The sequence below is a fragment of the Piliocolobus tephrosceles genome, chromosome 14 (genome assembly GCF_002776525.5).
Source record: "Piliocolobus tephrosceles isolate RC106 chromosome 14, ASM277652v3, whole genome shotgun sequence".
NCBI lineage: Eukaryota > Metazoa > Chordata > Mammalia > Primates > Cercopithecidae > Piliocolobus > Piliocolobus tephrosceles.
In genome coordinates, this window is record NC_045447.1 from 6,001,942 (window position 1) to 6,013,190 (window position 11,249).

General features: G+C 40.2%; 1 protein-coding gene across 6 annotated transcripts in view; it reads left to right on the plus strand.

The window, feature by feature from the left end:
* The window catches only part of SETX (senataxin), a 99,338-nt gene that overhangs the window by 81,426 nt on the left and 6,663 nt on the right, over positions 1–11,249 (plus strand). For 4 of the 6 annotated variants that reach the window (XM_026457124.1, XM_026457126.1, XM_026457129.1 and 1 more), the window contains 4 exons: positions 2,981–3,168; positions 4,047–4,139; positions 5,847–6,011; positions 9,519–9,617. In XM_026457124.1, the coding sequence (XP_026312909.1) occupies positions 2,981–3,168; positions 4,047–4,139; positions 5,847–6,011; positions 9,519–9,617 (545 nt within the window). The remainder of the gene's footprint in view (positions 1–2,980; positions 3,169–4,046; positions 4,140–5,846; positions 6,012–9,518; positions 9,618–11,249) is intronic. The other 2 variants (XM_026457127.1, XM_026457128.1) reach the window with 1 other exon arrangement.

An 11,249-nucleotide genomic window follows, 5' to 3' on the forward strand; every position in this document is an offset into this window, starting at 1 on the left:
AAACTGCACAAATAAGGAGAAGAACCCCACCCTCCTCATTTTTATTTAAATATGTACAAATTGAGGAAAACATGAAGTTAAATTAATTTTGGAGTACATTTCTATTTTTAGAATTTGATATTCTAGTGTTCATACAAGAAATGTCTATGCCCCTCACATCATCTGAAAGTGAAGGTACTGGGGAAAAAAAAGAACTGTGAACTCTGACTTCGAGAAGAGTAGAATCAGATTGTAGTCTAGTCTACTTTGTTGGTTTTTTTTTAATCTCAGGAAAGACGTCTCCTGGAAATGCACATCAGAATCAGGATTCAGTAGATGTTTTGAAGTAATCTGAAGAGGTTTTGAAATTTAATAAAATGTGTATTTTTTACTAATAACATAGATTATTTATACAGATAATTGAGCAGTGGCCTCAAATAATCCTAGAAAATAGATCATTTTCAAAGCATTTTTGTTGAAGTATGGCATGAGTGCAGGTGGTTATCGTTAGTGGTTTTTAACTTCGGAATTATTCAGAATGATAGCGCAGTTCTTTGTATGACATTTGAGCATAGGTATGTGATCACGTTAGTGTGTGGCCCAGAAGCACACCTGTCACCCAGTGAGAACCCGTGTGTGTAGGGAAGAACTGCTGCAGGTAACTCTGTTCATGGAGAATAATGAAGAGCAAATTCTGTATCCCGTTTCTTTAAATAATACAGTATTTCATTGAAGGGCCTTAGTATATAGTGAAAAGAGTGATTGTTAATGGGCCTCAACTTTACTGCCTAGTTTAATGATTGATAAAAAGAACAAAAATTAGAAAAAAAATCCATTTGTGCTTTTTAAATTGTTGTACAAATAAAACAGGCTATTTTGAGAAAATAATTACAAAGTTCATTTCCATAAGGTGCCTTTTTTGACCGCCTATTTCTAGTGATAATTACAGTGAAAGTGAGTATTTTTAATGGATATTGCTGGGCGTTTGTGTGTTTGTTCATCTTTTTCAGTATGTGTATACTGAGTGCCAGCATAATTCAGGTGCTGTTTAGGTCCTGGAGTTATGACAGTGAAGAAAACAGACAAAATCCCTGCCATGAGTCATGGTGTTTATATTCTAGGGGATAGCAGTCAGTTACTAAAAAGTGGTATATGGTTTGTATACATGTATATATTTATGTATATATGTACATGGGTTTGGTTTTGTTTAAAGGTGGCAAAATCATTCTGTGCAGAGTTGTTTGTTTGTTTTTTTTTTCAATCAGTAAATCAGGGACATTCTCCCATGTCAGAATATATATTAATAAATTCTATGTCATTTGTAGAATGGACTAAGGTTTTGTCTGAAGGTAGATGTGTTACCTTATATAAGTTCCTTTTCTGTTTGCCCAAAGAAAAGTTAGATTTTGTGAGCTAACACAGATAAACTTTTGAGGATTTAGGCAAAATTGTCATATGTCTATTAATAATTATTTTTTACTGCCGGGCGCGGTGGCTCAAGCCTGTAATCCCAGCACTTTGGGAGGCCGAGACGGGCGGATCACGAGGTCAGGAGATCGAGACCATCCTGGCTAACACGGTGAAACCCCATCTCTACTAAAAAAATACAAAAAACTAGCCGGGCGAGGTGGCGGGCGCCTGTAGTCCCAGCTACTCGGGAGGCTGAGGCAGGAGAATGGCATGAACCCGAGAGGAGGAGCTTGCAGTGAGCTGAGATCCGGCCACTGCACTCCAGCCCGGGTGACAGAGCAAGACTCCATCTCAAAAAAAAAAAAAATAATAATAATAATAATTATTATTTTTTACTTACACAAACCTGTTTAAAATCACACACATGAATAGGTTAAGAAGTAGTGCCTTTTTTCCACTCTCATAGTTTGTGAAACAAGTTTATTCAGGCTTTGTACATCTTCAGTACCAGTATCTTTCACATCACTCATGAAGATTCCATCATCTTAGTGAAGTTTTTCAGCACATTTTTACTTCCAGGTTATTTAAGATAAAGTACTTTTTGAAACTTTCTATGATGCTGCCATTGGAAAGTATATCCCAAGGCACAACTGTAATAACATCAAGAGAGTTTATCCCGTTTGTCACTTCGGTCACTGTTTTTCAGATTGCAGAGTATAACCCATTATTTGGTTTGTGAAATCCATTTAGCACAGCTTGGGCATTCCTAATTCAAAAATTTGAAATACTTCACTATCTGAAACTTCCCAAGTGCTGACATTATACTTAAAGTTCACGCTCAAAGGATATGCTCATTGGAATATTTTGAATTTTTGGATTAGGGATGGCTAACACATAAGTCGAGTCTGTTTCCTTCACTGGAAATTAAGTCCCGTGAAACTTAATTTCACGGGAAGTCTTAGCACTCCAGATTATAGGTGCTTAGTACACATTAGATGGATGAATGAAGAATTTTGTCTTCAAAAGGCTTGTTTACAGTGGCATTCAGTATGTCTGTCTGTGAGGGTATACCCCCGGAAATAATTGTTAAAATCTGTGTTACATTTCTCTGCTTCCTTTATTGTTGGTTTTTTTGGGTGGCATCTTGTAGCATCAAAATAGCATCAGTCGTCTTTCACGAGATCGTATCTCTTTCATTAGCAGTTTATGAGTAGAAAATACCCCCACATGTATTCAAGATTCATGGCATTTTGGCTGGGTGTGGTGGCTCATGCCTGTAATCCCAGCTACTCAGGAGGCCAGAGAGATGAGAATTCGCTTGACCTCGGGAGGTGGAGGTTGCAGATGAGATCATGCCACTCACTGCACTCCAGCCTGGGCGATAGAGCGCTACTGTGTCTCCAAAAAAAAAGATTCATGGCATTTTGAGGATCAGAGTCAGAAACACCTTTTTTGTCTGAAGCTGTGGTTGGTAATCTTATGCTACCTGAACATTGCCATGTACATATTAGATCTCAGTAATTGTGTTTATAATAGTGGGAAAGATAGAAATGAATTCTTGGAAATTATTGCTTTATTTTGCCCCTCACAGAAAGCACAGGACTATGGCTACGACCAGTCAATGATGGCTCGCTTCTTCAGACTGCTGGAAGAGAATGTAGAACACAACATGATCAGCAGGCTGCCTATTCTGCAGCTCACTGTGCAGTACAGGATGCATCCAGACATATGCCTCTTCCCTTCTAATTATATTTACAACAGAATCTTAAAAACAAATAGGTGAGTTCCCCTTACTGCTCGTGACCTTAGTAGTTTAGCTACTTATGAAGAATAGACATTTTACTATCTTCTTAGGTCTTGTCATAAAAAGCATAAATCATAGAGGATTAATAATTTTCTCTTGTTATAATAGCCATCGTGTTGAATACAGCAGAGCACATAAAAATGAAAGGGGGAAAAAGTCACCTATATTTATACTAACCAGAAATAATCACTGGTAACACATTTTGGTATATCCGCTTTCAGTCCTTTTTTTTTTTTTGGAAGACAGGGTCTCATTCTGTCACCTAGACAGAATGAGTGCAGTGGCACAATCCTGGCTCACTGTAGCTTCAAACTTCCAGGCTCAATCGATCCACCTGCCTCAGCCTCCTGAGTAGCTGGAACTACACTCAGTCACCACCATGCCTGGCAAATTTTTGTATTTTTCTTTTTGTAGAAACGGGATTTCACTATGTTGCCCAGGCTGCTTTCAAACTCCTGAGCTCAAGCAGTCCGTCTGCCTTGGCCTCCCAAAGTGCTGGGATTACAGGCGAGAGTCATTTCAGTCCTTTTACCATGCATATCTTTTTTTACTTTTTAAATTTTTGAAGGAAAAATGTGGGACCTTACTCAACATAGTATTCTGTGGCTTACTCTATTATGAGTGTCTTTCCAGTCATATTTGTTATGTTTTAATGATATAGATACCTTTCCTAGCACCAGGAAAGAAATAGAATTTGTTTTGTACCTTTCACTAATATACGTATAGAAAAGAATATTCCTGTTATCCCCTTACTTGCCCCAGCCCACATCACCACACAGAAAAAATTGTAGTAATACCAAAATATTTTCTTAAATCTTGACTTTATTCTGAATGTTGACTGCTTTTTTTACAGACAGACAGAAACCATTCGATGTTCATCAGACTGGCCATTTCAACCATACCTTGTGTTTGATGTCGAAGATGGTTCAGAAAGACGGGATAATGAGTATGTTCTCCTCTTGTCTCAGTCCTCTGATAGTCCCAGAATTGTTACATGATTTGCATTCATATTTCTGTTAAATACATTTCCTATACACATCTCTCTGCCTAGTGTCAGGGCACAGTCATTTTCACTTAAGTTGATGCTTCTTTTTTCTGTATAATGGGGATAATATTACCTAATGTCATAAGCAAGCACTTGAGTAGATACTTGTTGAGCTCACAGCAGTGAGGGAAACAGACGTGCCTATTGCAAGATGGTGATCTCATGGGAAGACAGACCTTCACCAGGTAATCACCTAGGTAAGCAGTTATTCCAGTTGGGTTAAGGACTGTGAAGGCTAAGTATAAATTCAGTTGAATGAAGATGTGAAAGGGAGGAAGGAAGTAGTGACAGAGATTGGATGGTATTGGGTTGTGAGTAAGGGCATGTGTTCAGGTGGTCTGTATATGACAGCAAAGAGGAGTGGTGGTGTTGCTAGATAGCGGCAATGTCAGAAGAGCCAGGGATTCTTGTGAGAGACTAGGGGAGGAATGGTCTAGGGGTAGCATTTGTTGGCACAGATGCAAGCACCACTCTGTCATGAAGTAGGAGGAAACACAAATCCCATTTATACATCATGGGATGACTGCAGAGCAGGTGGCATCCTCAGGTGAGAATCGGGTGTTAGATAGGATACAGAGGTGGAAGGAGCGAACGCTCATTGAAGAGGCTAAACATACAGAGGAGGAGTTGGCCATGGGATTGTAGTGCTGGAGGGACTGCAGCCTAAAGGTTTTAATGGGACCTGTTGGAGGAGAGCAAAGGATTGCGAGTTAAGCCCCAGAGCATCAGGAAGGAGGGTTATGAGCGGAATGTTGACCAGAGAGGGTTAATCTGGGAGGGGACCAAGGAAAATGAAGATTTCAGGGATGGAAGAGATCGCTCGCTGACTGGGTTGTCCATACAGTAATTCTCAAAGTTAGGAGAATGGGTATTTAAGGCTTGTAAAGCAAGGCGGGTAAGGTAGCCTCAGGAATCAAGGGATGGGGGCAGTGCGTCCCCTGGTCTTGGTGCATTTCGGGTCTGGTATGGTCATGAGGGAGCGTGTGGTTTCAGGAGGGGTTGAGAGTACCAGATAGGAGACTGGTGAGGACTATAAAGAGGACATGAACCTGCTCCAGGGCCCCATGTTGTTCAGCTGGGGTCAAGTGGGACACATCCTTCACATTGAGTCTGTGTGGATGGCAGCTGCTCGGTTGCGTGGTGTGTGTTGTATGCAGCCAGTGGTGGGGGATGAGGAAGATCATACATCTAAAGCATTTTCTCAGTGTTCGGAAGATAGTCAATCCTTAATTCATGTTAGCTATGTCTTATTCACATCCTTGTTCTTACTAATACTGCTGTTCTTACTACTGCTATCCCTCTTTTAACAGATGAAGAAAGTGGTGCCTAAACTTCAGTTGATTTCAAACTCTTTTCTCTCTATGCTTCATTTTTCACTGGGCATTTCACATGTATTCATATTTACCATAGCATTTTCACGTTTATTCATATATACCATATTAATGGTCATGGTAACAGCCTCTTGGAGTCACTGCTAGCTGAATAAATGATGAAACCCATCTGCCTGCCATTTACTATAATGGGAAACAAACTCAGTGGAACTTAAGTTAGCAGTTAGCCTGCTATTAGTTTTGATAACATTGTGTTTTCTTTTTCCATCTTGTTTAGCTCATACGTAAATGTTCAAGAAATAAAACTGGTGATGGAAATAATTAAGCTTATTAAAGACAAAAGAAAGGATGTTAGTTTTCGAAACATTGGCATAATAACTCATTACAAGGCCCAGAAGACGATGATTCAGAAGGATTTGGACAAAGAGTTCGATAGAAAAGGGTGAGCTATTTTTATAAATATTTCCAGTTTTCTTGTTGAATTAGATTGAGAGGATAAAGAAGGAAAGAAGAAAAGAGAAACTCTTAAGGAGTGGTCTGTGCAGATTGCTGATACGGCACAAGGAAGCTGGGATGCTGCTGGCTTTCAGACACTTGTGCTGTGGAGCTCCTGGGTAGACAGGGTACTTCCTGGCATTTGGAATGTCAGCATTCTCCTTGGCAGTGGAATCGACTAAGAAACTTGCCAGGTCTTTACCCTTCAGTTCCATGACTTGTTCATCAGAATTCTTGTTCCAGCAAGACTAAAAGTGACATTTCACTTTAAATAAATGACTTAACCCTTGCATTGCCTTTATGTGTAGAATGAAGATAATGTTTTTGTTTACTTCTTACCTCAGCAGTAAAATTAAAGATTAAAATTAAAGATTTTTTTTTAAAGATTTTTTTAAAGATTTAAGGTTATGGAAATCCATAACCTTAAAATCATCTTAACTTAGAAGCACGTGGACTGCCAAAATAGAATCTAGAAAACAATAGAAAATCAGACCTATAGCCTGGGTGCAGTGGCTCACACATGTAATCCCAGCACTTCGGGAGGCTGAGGCGGGCAGATCACCTGAGGTCAGGAGGTTGAGACCAGCCTGGGCAACATGGTGAAACCCCATCTCTACTGAAAAAAAATACAAAAATTAGTCGGGCGTGGTGCATGCTCCTATAGTCCCAGCTACTCGGGAGGCTGAGGTGGGTAAATTACTTGAACCCAGGAGGCGGAGGCTGCAGTGAGCTGAGATTGCCCCACTGCATCACTCCAGCCTGGGTGACAGAGCGAGACTCCATCTCAAAAAAAAAAAAAAAAAAAAAAAAAAAAATCAGACCTATATAACAAATAATGAAACATTTCCCAATAATGAAAAGCCCAGAACAAGCTAAGCTGGTGAATTCTATCAAATATTGAAAGAAGAATGAACACCAGTCCTTCTCACATGCTTCCAATAAATAGAACACTCACATTCATTTTACGAAACCAGTATTAAACTGATAGCAAAGCCAAGGGTAGGCATCACCAGAAAACTACAGACCCAAATCCCTATGACTACAGATACAAAAATAGTGACTCAACAAAATAGTGACCAACTGAATCCAGCAGTTTATTAAAAGGATTTATACATCAAGACCTAGTGGGATTTATCCCAGGAATGTAAGATTGCTTCAACATATGAAAATCAGTGTGATACACCGTATTAGAAGAATGGGAAAACCCACATAATCAGCTCAGTAGATATGAAAAAAAATTGCACAGAACCCAAAACCCTTTGATGATTTAAAAAAAAAAATCCAGGAATACAAAGGAAGTTTTCTTTTTGAGACGGAGTCTCTCTCTGTCACCCAGGCTAGAGTGCAGTGGCTGGATCTCAGCTTACTGCAAGCTCTGCCTCCCAGGTTTATGCCATTCTCCTGCCTCAGCCTCCCGAGTAGCTGGGACTACAGGCGCCCGCCACCTCGCCCGGCTAGTTTTTTATATTTTTTGGTAGAGACAGGGTTTCACCGTGTTAGCCAGGATGGTCTCGATCTCCTGACCTCGTGATCTGCCCGTCTCGGCCTCCCAAAGTGCTGGGATTACAGGCTTGAGCCACCGCACCCGGCCCAAAGGAACTTTTTGTATTAATAAAAGGCAATTACGAAAAACTCATAGCTAACATTATACTTGATAGTAAGAATGAAAGCCTTTCCTCTAATATCAGGAAAGATGTTTGAAACTCTTACTGTTACTGCTTCTTTTCAACATTATACTAGAGGTTTTAGCCAGAGCAGTTAAGTAAGGAAAAGAAGTAAAAACCATCTTTATTGGAAAGAAAAAAGTAAAGCTATCTCTTTTGATAGGTGGCATGATCTAATTTCTAGAAACCCTGACAAAGACACTATTGGAGATAATAAGCTTAGCAGGATGCAAGATTAATATGTAAAAGTTGATTATATTTTGATATAACTAGCAACGAACAATCTGAAAAGGAAGTTGAAACAATTTCATTTACAATAACATCAAAAAGAATAAAACACTTCGGAATAAATAGAACCAAAGAAGTATAAGACTTACATTCTGAAAACTGCAAACATTGTTGAAAAGAATTAAAGAACACCTAAATAGGCCAGGCGCAGTGGCTCACGCCTGTAATCCCAGCACTTTGGGAGGCCCAGGTGGGTGGATCATCTGAGGTCAGGAGTTCAAGACCAGCCCGGCCAACATGGTAAAACCCTGTCTCTACTAATAATAAAAAATTAGCTGGGCATGGTGGCACACGACTGTAATTCCAACTACTCCGGAGACTGAGGTAGGAGAATCGCTTGAACCCGGGAGGCGGAGGTTGCAGTGAGCTGAGATCGCTCCATTCTCCATTGCACTCCAGCCTGGGCAACAAGAGTGAAACGCCGTCTCAAAAAGAAAAAACTCAACCTAAATAAATATGAAGACACCCTGTTTTCATGGACTGGAAGACTTAGTATTGTTTTTTTGCATTTTTTGGTGTTTTTTCATTTTTAGTAGAGACGAGGTCTCACCAAGTTGCCCAGGCTGTTCTCAAACTCCCAAGTTATCACATGATCTTCCCAAAGAGCTTGGATTACAGACATGAGCTACCACGCCCAGCCAAAGACTTAGTATCAGTGTGACCATTTCTGTAAAAAAGGCAGTTGGAATACATCTGTAGATCAATTTGGGGAGTACTGCCATCTTAACACTAAGTCTTAGTAACTTGTACTGTGTTACCACAAGAAATACTAATGAAAAAAAGGGATGAAGTTCTGTTACATGCTACAACATGGATGAACTTTGGAAATGTTATGCTAAGGGAAAACAGTCACAAATAATTAACATTTTGTAATTCCATTTATGTGAAACTCGCAGTATAAGAAAATCTGTGGAGACAGAAAGTAGATTAGTGGTTGCCGGGGAATGGAGAGAGGAGGAATTCAGGCTAACCTCCAAGAAAATATTTTTAAAATTTTTAGCAGCCGGGCATGGTGGTGCATGCATCTCTTTGGGAGACTGAGGCAAGGAGGATTGTTTGAGCCCCAGAAGTTTGAGTCTAGCCTGGGCAATGTAGTGAGAGTCTCTCTTTCTCTTTCTTTTTAAAGTTTCTTAGAAAATAAAGACTGTAAGGCCAGGCAAGGTGGCTCACATCTATAATCCTAACATTTTGGGAGGGTGAGGTGGAAGGATTGCTTGAGGCCAGGGATTTGAGACTAGCCTGGGCAATATGGCAAGACCCCATCTCTACAAAACATGGAAAAATTAGGGTGGTGGTCCACGCCTGTAGTCCTAGCCACTTAGGAGGCTGAGACAGGGCTCTAGTGTTCAAGTTACAGTGGGCTATGAATATGCCACTGCACTCCAGCCTGGACAAGAGTGAGGCTAGCCTATCTCTCAAAAAACCAAAAACTAGTTTATAAATATGTTTATTTAATAATTATCTTCCTTTTTCCAGTAAATATGTTTCTCTTTTGTAAATAGACCAGCAGAAGTAGATACTGTGGATGCGTTCCAGGGTCGGCAGAAGGATTGTGTTATTGTTACATGTGTCAGAGCAAATAGCGGGCAAGGTTCAATTGGGTGAGTTACTGTCATTGTTGCTCTTTTATACATTGTTGCTTGTTTATAATTCAGGATTAGGTTCATTATCACTGTTAGAGAACACCATTTGCTTTCTTAATTTTCTTTTGTGAAAACCTGTGTAATATTATGAAAGTTTCTCTTTTAAGTTGTGAAATAGACCCACTGTTAGATCTTGGTACAGTCTTGGCCCACTGCAACCTCCACCTCCTGGGTTCAAGCAATTCTTCTGCATCGGCCCCCCAAGTAGCTGGGACTACAGGCATGTGCCACCACACCCAGCTGATTTTTGTATTTTTCTGTAGAGACAGGGTTTCGTCATGTTGCCCAGGCTGCTCTCAAACTCCTGAGCTCAAGTGCTCCACCCGTTTTGGCCTCCCAAAATGCTGGGGTTATAGGCCTGAGCCACCGTGCCTGGTCTTGGTGTCTTTTATATTAACCCATTTCATAGTGTGAATCTGTTCTTTTATTTAATAAGATTCAAATAAACAATTAGATTAAGTATACTTTGCAGAGGCGTGTTACTCTCCATGGTATGTGTCAAAGTGTCATGGTTTTTTGTGTTTTCCTGCTTTGGCTAAGTTTGTTAACCTTAACTACTGTCAGTGTATTTAAGATGCTAAGGACAATCTGTATGAGTGACAGAATATTCCCCCAAGCCCAAGACTCTTACATAATTATTTGTTCTTTGTCATGAGAAGCAGATAGAATTTACAGGTTATAAATTAGTTTGTTTTCAAATAAAATAGTAATTAAAGTAATCTTCACCTCTCCCTGGGATGGGCTGCATATACAGAGACCAGTTATATCTCAGGGTCAGTTTATAAATAGTCCTTTCTCTCCCAGCTAATTTGAAATTTCACTTTTGTTGTACATCAATTCTATTTCTGAGCTCTGTTTCTGAGCTGTTGAAGTATTTATCTGCTGTTCATGTATTTCTACACTAGTTCTACAATATCTTAACAACCTGGATATATTTAAATGTAAGAATAAAGTGAATGGGCTGGTACCACATTTTTAGGATTTTTTAAGTCTTCAAGATTGCACTGTTAAAATTTCCAATTATCTCATCCAGGTAAAAATAGGAAATTGATAGATACATCACTTTGAAGGAAGCCCTGAGGTTTTGGTTTGTTTACTGTTTTTAATAGGAATTCTTCTGTGCCCAGTACCCTGTATTGGGACAGAGAGTAAGAAAGCACTGTGACTTCTAGAGGAGTGGAGGAATCCCGGAAAAGCTGTCTGCAGTCCACCTGTGTCTCACATGGGCATGCTGAGTCATTCCTAGAGTCCACTTGTGTGTCACACGTTCACGCTGTCATTCTAGAGTCCAACCTGTGCCTCGCACGGGCACGCCGAGTCATTCTAGAGTCCAACCTGTGTCTCACACAGGCGCGCCAAGTCATTCTAGTCTACCTGTGTCTCACATGGGCACGCTGAGCCATTCTAGAGTCCACCTGTGTGTCACATGAGGATGCTGAGTCATTCTAGAGTCCGTCTGTGTCTTGGGCATGCTGAGTCATTCTAGAGTCCACTTTGTCTCACGCGTTCACGCTGAGTCATTCTAGAGTCCACCTGTGTCTCAGGCACGCTGAGTTATTCTAGAATCCACATTGTGTCTCACACGGGCAC